Raw genomic sequence first — 11,681 nt, 5'->3', positions numbered from 1 at the left:
CCCATGGGAAAAATTAGCCCAACGAAGTTGAGGGGTTTTTTTTCTTTGAGAACACCATAAACTTCATTGAACAGCTTGGCAACAATGGCAAGGTTTATCTACCCAAAAAAAAAAACAATGGCAAGGTTATGAGCAAGCTTGACCATCGTTCCATCCTTTTTTTTTTACAAGAATCGTTCCATCTACTTGAGTAATTTTTTGAAAACAAAAGTAAACTATTACAAGCCGATAGCATGTCTTATATAACAAACTATGACCAATTTTCCAAAACAATTTTCTCCCGCAGTGATCGAACTAAGAGGAGGCTATCCGTTAAGATTGCAACTTTAGAAAAATCTGCACTCGAACACACCATTGAACAGCTTCCAAACAAGCTTTTATTAAGGAAATAAAGTCTCACGTTGCTTTGGAGTGGAATGGGTGATCACTTAATAACATTTGGAACCTCTTCATTCATTGTCAATTGATTCTGAGTTGGATATAAAGATTCTTATTGATGGTCCTTGGCATAAGGACACTCTTCGTGCAGCAACAGCCAGCAAGAGAAAAACCAAAAATTTTCCCAAGGGAAGAAGAGGATGGTGGCAACACAAGCTCTTGCTGCACGAAGAGTGTCCTTATGCCAAGCTCCATCAATGAGAATCTTTACTAAACCTTCACTAGAATCAGCACTCATTATACCTCTGTTTGCCTTAATACCCATGTCCCCTTCTTGGGATCCAGGAACAAGGATTTCAGCAGGTTGTTTTCTTCTGTTTAATACAAGAATTTGAGACATCAAACCTTTCTGTGGAGCCAAAGGGACCGCATGGCAACTATGGATTTGTGAATACGATCATTGTAAACCATCCAGTCACCCATTCCGCAACACTTAACATATTACCACAATCAAAATCAAAACCAATAGTCGAGCCCTTCACACATGTTTGGAAAACTCACAGTCAAAGTGAAAATGTTCAGGCACAAGGTGTCAATCTCCATACTCACAGCTTTAAGATTATGTTTAGTTAAGTGGAGGTTGAAATATGTACAAGAGCACTGAAATACTGACGCGATCTAGATGTCCTCAGGCCCTTGAACCCCACTAGCCTTTAACAAGAAACCGATCTAGATGTCCACCTGACCACAGAGAAGAAGCCCAACCACTAAAAAGTGGTCATGATTTGTCATCTTAGAGATAATCAGCCTTGTCCAAGTTCCTGAAAGCCCTCTCCATAGCTTTTGGGCCGTGGTGAACAAGATGAATTATTTTGCTTTTCAGTCTTCCTTGACTCTGAAGTCTGATCTTCCCGCAATCACCTCCGTGAACCTCTCTCATAATCTCCCTCTTCCCTTGTATTCTCAAAATGCCTCATTAATACCCCCAAAAGACTTCTTCAATACCAGTTGGTTCACCAAAGATTACATACCTATAAGCTAGTCTTAAAGAATTTCTTGCTTCATTCTCGTCTTGTGGCAATACCCCGTTTGTTAACCAGTCCCACAAAGTTCCCAACCATTTGCTAAAACTTTACATAACTCACTGGTGGTTCCATCGTCATGATTTGCAACCTAATTTGATTCCTGTAGTTGATTCTATCTGAACTCTGAAGTCATATCCCGAGCTAGGATCATAACCTGAGAAGGGCTTTATGCCTTGCAGTGGTGGTGACTCCATACAACTGAAAGTGCAAATACATATTTTGTTGAAGACTCTTGCATACAAAACGCATTGTTACAGCAAAAAACAAGGTTTCACAGTTGAATATCTTACCTGAATTATCACATTGCCAGGCAAGGTTGCACGTAAAAGCAAACAGCGACTTTATAACCATCTTCATCATCAAGTTCCATAGCCAAGCTGTGACCATGTCATGTCAAACACTACAAGTCTTAATCAGACAGATTTACAATGGGAGTTTGTTTGTATCGAAGAGTTAAAAAGAAAAGCACTGGGATAGCAAGCATTGAGACAGAGTACAGAAATGCTCTAAAGATGCAAATGAGAGCCATTCGAATGATCATTTCCCTCTTCCTTACATTTCAGATCCTTTTAGTTTTTTAGTCTTTGTGCTTACTCTACTTTCAAAAAAAAAAAAGGATAATGAGAGTCATCGGAATAATCATTTCCCTCTTCCTTACATTTCAGATTTTTTTTTTTTAGTTTTTTAATCTTTGCACATACTCTACTTTAAAAAAAAAAATAGAATTAACAGTTCTATTGTATAATTTGCATCTAAAGGTGTGGAGGGTATCTGATAGCGATCCTAGTGCCCTTACAAGTGTGTACTGACGATTGAATTAGTTAGTCCTAAACAAATTTGTAATACGCAATCGGTGAAGGATCAGCCATAAGAACATCTCCCCCACCCCGAGGAGAGAATAAGGAAGAGAGAGAACAAGAGAATATGTTTCTTTACCTTATCCTGGAGTTCATTCTTCTAGCTGGGAGGTGAGCCACCAAGCGAGTTTTGGCGACGAATACCAAACAATAGATGACCTGAGAAAAACATGAAGCAGTTTTTCTAAACCTCAGAGCATGTTGCAGAAAGGGAACACTAAAACCAGGCAGTATCGGAGTGTAGACACAACGCATCAATTGCCTATTTTCACAGTACTCACATTTGCTTTGTTACCATAAACAATAAGAAGAACAACGCACATTTGTCATGCGCTTGTCGAAGTCATTACGTTGGGATGGATGTCTCAGCCTCAATCCAGCTATATCCAGCCATCTTCTTCAACCCCATACTTCTCATCACATCCCTAACCTCACTCGCATCTTCCCACCTCCTGGAACTAGCGTATGTGTTGGACAACAAAGCATAAGTTCCAATGCTCACAGCTTCAGCAGTTGAAATATGACGTGAGATCCGCCCAAACATCTCCTCATTCCCATGAACTCTGCAAGCATTAAGCAATGCACCCCAAACTGTTCCATCTGCTTGCACGGGCATTTTTTGAATGAAATCCTCCCCTTCCTTCAACAGCCCTGCTCGACTGTACATATCGACAACACAAGCATAGTGCTGCATTTGCGGCACAATTCCATATACATCAGTCATGGCTTTGAACAACATCAACCCTTGATCAATCATTCCCCCATGACTACAAGCAGATAATAACCCAAGAAACGTTACATCGTCCGGACATACCCCACGAACTAACATGAGCGAGAACAGGGGCAAAGCATGCACGCCAAAGCCATTCATGGCCATTCCGCTAATAACAGTACTCCACGACACTACATCCTTGCGTATAACCGCGTCAAATACCCTAACTGCCATACCCATATCGCCACCCTTGCTATACATGTTGATCAAAGCATTCCCCACATTGCCATCCACCATAAGATCATGTCGTGTGCTGACATAGGTGTGCACCCATCGACCCCAACTTAAGGCAGAAAGCGAAGAACATGCTGACAAGACACTGACTATCGTAGCCTCATTCGGCTCAACCTGTCCTCTATCCAACATATCCCCAAAAAGACTAACCGCCTCATCGCAAAACCCCCTATTCGCAAAACCACTCACCATTATAGTCCAAGAAATTACATCCCTATCAGACATTTTCGCAACAAACAGGTACCGAGCGCTCCTTAAAGACCCACACTTCAAATAAAAATCCAAAACTGCATTATCCAAGATAATATTATCTTCAACCAAATTCTTTAAACAATACCCATGAACGGCTTTACCAAGCGTAACAGCTCTTAACCTAGAACAAGCAGATAAAACACTAACAAGTGAAGCAGCATTAGGCTCCACATCCATGTCACAGAACCTAACAATGCTTTCCCTCTCAAACCCAGCCTTAAAAAGCCCCGAAACGATCGATGTCCACGAAACAACATCGGGGCACACAATCTCGTCGAACACTCTGCAACCACCAACGATTTCGCTTTCGCGGAAATAGAAATGAATCATTGAGTTCTGAATGAAGATGTCGGCGAGGTGGCCGGACTTCACGGCGCGGGCGTGGATTTGGAGGCCCGTCCAGAGGGCGCGGAGGGAGGAGCATGCCTTGAGGGCGTGCGTGAAGGTGGAGTAGTCGTGGGAAGAAGGGTTTTGGAGCATGTGGGTGAAGAGGGTTAGGGCGTTTTGAGGGTGTTTTGAGTGAGCGAGAGAGCGTAGGAGTGAGTTTAGGGTTGTGGGTTTGGTTGATGTTAGGATTTGGGCGCGGATTTGGTTCAGCTGTTTGAGTGTGAGAGTGGGGATTGGAGGGTTTAGTTGCATTCTGGTGTCACCCCAACAAAATGCCTCCCGGGTGACCAGAGCTTTATTTTCCTGTTTTAAATTTTTAATACGTTCTGTTGTTTCTTGTTCCTCTCCGGTTTCAGAGAGTTTCGGTACATGCGTGGAACCTTTTCCGCCCTATGTGTCTGCCCTCCGTGGGTATTTCTGCTCCCTCAATGAGTTTGCTCAAAGGAGAGGACGGTGAGGCTGGTCAAATTACCGTTGTCGTCTTCAACTCTTTTTGCGTCTGCCCACTGTGTGAAACTTTTAATGTACTTGTGAGTATCTACCCAACCTACACGGATGCCCCGAATGTTGAGGTCTTCGTACCCAACGGAGGGACGGAGAGCTCCGGGATTTGGACATTTGTAGCTTCCGAATAATTTTTTATTTTATACGAGCATGAGATTGTCTATGTTTAAAAAGAAAAAAAAGATAACCATTCCAACTCAAATTTTACCAGGCAAATCAAGTGAAAATTGGTTTGGCAAAATCAATGAAATGGGTATTCACCATCTCTCCCTCCCGTCGCAAATAAATTTTCTTCTCTATTATTACTATCATTTTTTTTATCTATCTCTTCATTCATTATCTTAAAAAAAATTTCTCAAAATCTAAACCGAACAAAGCCTAAAGTTGGATTCTTTGGATGTTGAAATGATAGCACTGTACAACTTCTTTCTGCTAACTAGTAACAACATCGACAACCATCCACTTATCATTTGTTTCATGCAGATGCTACGGGGTTCAATACCCCAAAGATGTACTCTTCGGAGTAATTATGTTTAATGCAATTCTAGTCTACCGGGAGGGAAAAAAAAAACTTCCTTAGGAGTGGTTCTTCGAAAAATGAGTAGGCTATTGAATTCTTTTATGTTTTTGTTCTAGAGTTAGGTTCCGGTGAGGGATCTCTCATTTTATTAAAATGCGGGACTCCCCTTCCCGATTGAATTTTGATGATCCGAGCCGCTCAAAGTTATCAGAACGTGATTTTAAGGGTCCTTTGTGTGAAATCAGCAAAAAAAATGACCGGGAAGGGCTTCATCCGAACAGTTCTCATTGAACAGTTAAAAAAAACTGCTCGGATGACGCCCTTCCCGGTCATTTTTTTTGCTGATTTCTCACAAGGACCCTTAAAATTACGTTCTGCACACATTGAACGGTTCGGATTTTCAAAATTTGATTGGAAAATGAAAATCCCTCATTTTGTTAAAATGAGGGATCCCTCACTTGAAAATTCCTCTTTTGTTCTAATCATGCTATAATTTATTCTACTATTATTGACGTGGACTGGTAACAACAAAGGCTTATTCAACAAGTACGTCATATGGGAAAAGTACAAGCGACCTCGCAAGAATAGAGTCACATTCCCTGAAATTACCAGATGAACGAAAGGGTCATAACTATGGGCCTAAGCTATTGGAATTGAAGGGTTAAACTGTAAAGTAAATTCAGGACGAAGGGTGTGAAATGTGGTTTTTTCTAACTTAAAAAGTTGACCATTTAAGCGTGTGTTTTTTTTTTTTGTTTTTGTTTGGGTCATACACGATGTCACAAACCAGTTTTCGCGAAAGCTCGGACTAATTCATACAATCGTTTCAAACACTTACTCGCGTGGAGATGAGATGGCCTTAGAGTTTTCAGCAAGAAAAATCAAAGCCGAAACATTATATTTAGCAAACCCTTAAATCTTAAGACCATATGACCAACCGCTTGGGTTGACGGGAAGAATAGCGTGTTACACCAAGTGCGATTGGATTCTTATCCTTTTGTAGCTTTGGCGGCTTAGGAAATTGGAAGGTAGCTTCCACCTTTTTTTCTTGATGGAATACAGTTGAAGATCGATTTAGTACTCTTTCCTTCCGTTATAGTATTAGTCAATTTCGGATTTCAGTTTGTTAATAGGGTTTGGAATTCTAATCTTTAATGCATGTTTTCTTATAATTAAAGTGATCTTTGATTTTCAGACTAAGTTCCGCTAAGATTTTTGGATTTTTTCTTATTTTGTTCTTATTGAATTTTTTTTCACGTTTGTTAGTTTTGCCCATAACTTTGATTTTTTGGGTTTTATCTTGGATATTCTAAAAAATATTTAGATAAAAGTCACAATTTTTTACTTTTACGATTCGTTTTGAGGAGACGAATCAATAATCCACAAAAGTTAGGCGCAAAACTAACAAACGTGAAAAAAATTTGAATAAAAATAGAACAAGAAAAAGTCCAATCTTAGCGGAACTTAGCCTCAATATTGACACTTAATTCTCAGTTTTATAACTTTTAAGACTTTTTTTTTAAAAAAAAATCACTTATGAGAATGAGTCTTTGGAAACTTACACGTATTTTTGTTTGACTTTTTAAACGGGACGGTACTAACATTGTTAGATAGTATATACTATATATACTAGTATTTCACAACAGAACAGAAACTTTCTTAACCCCATTTGAAAAGTTAGAGATCTCAAAGAAGGAAAGAAAGCTGCAGTGTGGTACAAATCTATCTACGTTCTTCTCACGTACAAGTCTGCTTCCACAAAGCTTCCCAAGCCACAAGAACATTCTCAAGTTGATTTCCAACTTCAAACCCGTGTAAGAAAGGCCAACATAAATTCCCTCTCTGTATAGATTTATATATCTACACATCCTTTTCTAGTTCTATTATTCTATATCCATAAGTTGAAGCTGCAACAATCGATCAAATACTTATCGCTTGATTTCTTCGATATATATATATTTCACCACGGTCATGTCTCCTCTCAATACCAATGACTTACACCGGATATTCGAAAAGCTGGACCTAAATGGTGATGGTTTAGTGAGCCTTGACGAGCTCAGTTGGCTTCTTGGGCGAATTGGGGTGCATAACACTGGCCGAGACGAGCTCAAATTATTGGTGGGGAAAACGAGTCTCGACCGTCTTGACTTTTTGTTCTTCTATGATGCCATCCTCAAGCAAAACATAGGTGATGATCAATGTGAAGCGGGAGAGGAAAATGATGATTTGGAGAGTGATCTTGCCAAGGCTTTCGAGGTGTACGATTTGAATGGTGATGGAGTCATTTCCTGCGAGGAGCTTCAAAGCGTTCTGTCACAATTAGGGTTTTGGAACGAGCATTGTGGCGGGGATTGCAGGAGCATGATCAAGAGGTATGATACGAACTCGGATGGGGTGCTTGATTTCGAAGAATTCAAGAACATGATGCTTATCACCAATCCTTGAGAAATTCCTAGGACATTCCTTATGAAGAACTCATGTCTATCAAGATTGTAATTGTGATTGTGGTTGTAATGGTCAGCTTGACTTTAAATTCAAGGAAAATATCCAAAAGCTTATGTAGTATTGGATTATTAGTAACTTATATAGTACTCCTTCTGCTCTATTTTGTTTGTCTCTTCTAGAAAAATGTGCATTTTGTGAAACGTATATATTGTTTTAAATATTTTCATAAGATTTTTGCACCAATTAAGAAATGTAATTGAGCTCTTTTGATTGTGGGAAAATCTTTGAGAACTATTTACAGGAACATAGTAGTTCTTCCGTCCTACAAACATAACACTTTTCGAAAAAGAACAAACAAAAGGGGAATTAGGAAGGAGTATTTACGTCAACTGTTGTATTAAAAGACAATTTCCCCATAAGAAGTTCATAGATTTACTATGTCATCATTCCAAAAGCATACGTCCACATATTACAACCATATCGAATTTAGTTTAAGTTTTTGAATTTGTCAAAATATTACAATTTCCAATAACTCATGAAATTCTCAAAATAAAGTTGATTTAAATCAATCAGAGCAACTAAGAGTACGGCAGCCAAGGCTCCTCGCCTTCGTCCATAGGGTTGAACTCGATCGGAGGAGAATGAAATTGATACTTTCTGAAAAATTAAACTGATCTTTGATGCTGCTCTTTCTATTTGCATCTTTTGTTGGCTAGGACTTAGAAGGGACTCTCACTGTTTTAGCAGTAAATGGAGATCATTGCCACGTGAATGACCAATGATCATTTGAAGAGAATCGCAGTCGATCAAATGCCATAATGTATCATCGAGTCAAGATATTAAATGAGTAGCAGATACTTGCAAAAGCCGGTGAACATCTATCTCTCCAGATTTTGCCAAGTCACCTCGTGTATTGGTCAAGCAATGGGAGTAAGTCATTGATCTTTACACTCTTTTGCACATCTCGTTCACAAGTAATCGTGATCCCACCGAACTTCGTTGTGGGCTCTGCCACTGCCTCTGCGAGAGCATGCATGTAACCAAACAGATGTAACCATAGATGTGCTAGTATCAATTTCCTTATTACTCCCTCTGTCTCATTTTGGTTGCACTTAGCCACATTGAATTGCATTTAGCTGCTACGAATTACTCTTGGCCGCATCGAATTACTGTTAGCCGCATCAAATTGCACTTGGCCGCTACGAATTACTCTTGGCCGCGTCTAATTGCACTTAGCCGCTAATAATTGCACTTGGCCGCTAATAATTGCTGCCAAGTGCAATTCGATGCGGCCAATTGTAATTCGATGCGGCCAAGTGCAATTCGATGCGGCCAAGAGTAATTCGTAGCGGCCAAGAGTAATTCGTATCGGCCAAGTGTAATTCGATGCGACCAAGTGCAACTCGAAGCGAACAAAAGTAATTCGACGAGGCCAAGTGCAATTTGATGCGGCCAAATGCAATTCGATGCAGCCAACAGTATTTTGTAGCGGCCAAATGTATTTAGTAGCAGTCAATTGAAATTTGATGCGGCCAAGTGCAATTCAATGCAAACTTGTAAACTTGTGCGAATTGTGTTGGAGAGTAGCATTGATACATGAAATAGTTGTGCTTAAACTATCAGTTAGGTCACTAAGCTCATCACTTATTTAAGGTCCAGAACGAATATTTCCGGAAGGACTTTATAAGTATGTCTCAATTGAATATTCAATCTAGGAACTCCACGATGCCCTTTGGACTTTCATTTCTTGATCAACCAGTTTGTTCAAGGCAACTAATTTTTGGTTGCTGTTCTTCTTCGACTAGCCGAAAAAGCCACAAAGCTAAATCAAGAAGCCGTGAGGTTGAACTGTACAGAGCCGTTGGTGTAATATCGATTGTAAAATGTGTTTTTAATTACTATTTAGATTTGTTGAAAAAATCTTTCTGAGAAGAATCTAGTCTTCTTGAGAAGAATTTTTTTAAATATAGACCATTGATTCCTCAGATGGACGGTGAAAATATAATTGCAGAGTCTTCTCTAGAGTCTTAAGAGGCAGGTCCAATTAGAAACAAATTAATACAGTAGATGAATAGGAAAATGCACCTATAATCAACACCAGAAAAAAGTCCAAATAATGCAAAACGAATCCTTCAAACTAATGGGTTGCTTACAAACCATTACCGTGTAAAAAACTAGTGTTTGTGTCCGTTCGATGCACGGGATCACTGTTACGTGGTATTTCAAATTTAAGGAAGTAGATCCAGGGCTTAGAGTCAGCTGGTTGATTTTTAAGGAAGTAGATCCTCTCCGGTCCAAGTTTTGGACTGAAGCGGACTGTTGAAATCTTGACCGTCCAATATTGCAATTAAAGGTTTGGATCTGGTCAAAGACTCTTCGCGAGAAGAATTGATTCTTTCCCGACGAGTTTGGAAGCAGATCTGAACCATTAATTTTTCCAATGTGCTCCCAGATTAGAACTATTTCTTTTGTTCCAAAACTCGGACCGGAGAGAATCCGAACCCTTTTCGAAATAATTTACCCTCAATTCAGGCATGTTGGTGGCAGGGACAGCATTTCATCGAAAACCAATGGACTTGGAGTTGGGCAAACATTGGCAGGTTCAGTACCACAGCCCACCCGGAGTCAGGCCCACGTCCATCGGCTTTCAGTTTGCTTTTACTCGACATGTCTTAAAAAGTCCAAATGTCAAACAGGTTTGGTTCAAACACGTCCTTAGCCGTCATCTTTCTTTAAACATACTCTTGATTAACATCATCCACACGTGGTGTGACTTTAGCTTCGGCTCCGACATAGATTCGGTGAGATTCCCGAAAGTAGGGTGGCACGAGGAGAGGGAGAAAGGTGAGACTGATCCCTCCTGGGCCCTAGGCCTTTCATTCATATTCCAGTACTTGGGTTGGAATCTTTCTTTCTATCCTCCTCAAAATGAAGGCTAAGTGAGGTCCACATCATCTTTCACAATAAACCCTAGCTCAAAGTATCCCCTGCTATTACAGCTTGTTACTGGAATGATTAAGTTTCTTCGTAATGCTAGCAATTATTGACCACAATTCCATTCAAGTTAACGGAAGCACCCCACAAATAAACACGCGAGGGAAACTTATTTGTGGCAGAGCCGTGGAGAAGTAATTCACGCCTCTAGGCGATCTCGGCCGTCCGTTTCGACTTTGGACGTACGGTCCGGATTTAAATGAAAAACTTTTCCGGGAAAAAGTTGACTTTCTCCCGGAAAAGTTTCATTAACGTCTGGACCATCCAAAACACTTTTGGACTGCCGCGAATAGCACCGTAAATAATTATTCGCGGCTCCGCTGTGAAAAGGATTTTCGCACTGAAAAAGATAAAGCACCAAGTGAATTTACATTTTTAGTCTTCCTGACTTTTTTTTGTCTAAAACTTTTTTCAGTATTCTTTTATTTTTCATAACTTCTTGTTGAGTTATTCGTCGTAATTTTGAAGTTAGTTATTCGTCTCAACGAGAAGAATAAAATAAGTATAAAAATGTGGACTGATATCAAAAAAAACTTATATAAGACGACACTTTAGACAACAAAAATAGTAATAGTTTGGTTTTTTTTCCGTCTATAATGATTTTTTTTTGCTTTTGATCATAATTTTTATCTTTTTAGACTCCTCTCATCGAGATAGATAATTAATCCAAAAAAATGTCTTGAATCTAACGAAAGCTCAGAAAAGACGAACAGAAAATACAAAATAAAAAAGATAGAAAATGAACAAAGAGATTAACCGGCCCACACCCCTACCCTAACCGGCCCACACCCCGACCCTAACATCCTCAAAGGTAGCTGAGCTATCGCTCATCCCGTTATTCACATGATATTATTCTCTCACTGAGCTCTACATCTTTGTTTGTCCTTTACAAATCTCTCTCCTCTCTCTTGGTTCCTACAAATCCTTATTTATACGTAGGCATGTAAGCGAGCCGATCTTTGTCAAACTCGAGCTTTAAACAAGTCAAAAATTTGAACTCGAATTTTAACGAACCGAGCTTTTGGTCGAACAGAGTCGAAAACTCGAGCTCGGCTCGTTTATTAAACGAGCGAAGCCGAGCTCGCGAACTGCTCTATTTGTTTACAGCCCTATAATTATACGGAACCCAAAGAATCTTATTCCCATGTGGGAAATTTTATTCTCTTACGAGTATTAACTCCAAATGTATTTCTAGTAATTTTCAAACTCCACCCCTAATCCAAATATACATATATAGGAGAAGACCCCCCACG

General features: G+C 39.7%; 2 protein-coding genes across 6 annotated transcripts; one reads left to right on the top strand and one right to left on the bottom strand.

Annotated features, from left to right (window-relative positions):
• Positions 1 to 820: 820 nt before the first annotated feature.
• Positions 821 to 4,396, bottom strand: LOC131314596 (putative pentatricopeptide repeat-containing protein At3g05240). 5 transcript variants are annotated; one of them, XM_058343358.1, is made up of 4 exons: positions 2,602 to 4,396; positions 2,400 to 2,479; positions 1,754 to 1,840; positions 821 to 1,661 (listed from the first exon to the last, which is right to left on the bottom strand). In XM_058343358.1, exon 1 carries the CDS (start codon positions 4,215 to 4,217, stop codon positions 2,667 to 2,669), a length of 1,551 nt encoding a protein of 516 aa, XP_058199341.1. In that variant the 5' UTR covers positions 4,218 to 4,396; the 3' UTR covers positions 821 to 1,661; positions 1,754 to 1,840; positions 2,400 to 2,479; positions 2,602 to 2,666. The 5 variants fall into 5 exon arrangements, with proteins under 5 accessions (XP_058199341.1, XP_058199338.1, XP_058199340.1 ...); XM_058343355.1 differs by having other exon boundaries at positions 2,642 to 4,326; XM_058343357.1 differs by lacking the exon at positions 2,400 to 2,479 and having other exon boundaries at positions 2,642 to 4,327.
• A 2,262-nt stretch (positions 4,397 to 6,658) lies between these two features.
• LOC131314593 (probable calcium-binding protein CML44) lies at positions 6,659 to 7,764 on the top strand. The gene is made up of 2 exons (XM_058343351.1): positions 6,659 to 7,505; positions 7,579 to 7,764. Exon 1 carries the CDS (start codon positions 6,961 to 6,963, stop codon positions 7,432 to 7,434), a length of 474 nt encoding a protein of 157 aa, XP_058199334.1. The 5' UTR covers positions 6,659 to 6,960; the 3' UTR covers positions 7,435 to 7,505; positions 7,579 to 7,764.
• Positions 7,765 to 11,681: the final 3,917 nt, after the last annotated feature.

This window comes from Rhododendron vialii, chromosome 13a (assembly GCF_030253575.1).
Source record: "Rhododendron vialii isolate Sample 1 chromosome 13a, ASM3025357v1".
Taxonomy (NCBI): Eukaryota; Viridiplantae; Streptophyta; class Magnoliopsida; order Ericales; family Ericaceae; genus Rhododendron; species Rhododendron vialii.
This window is presented reverse-complemented; position numbering and strand designations above follow the sequence as displayed.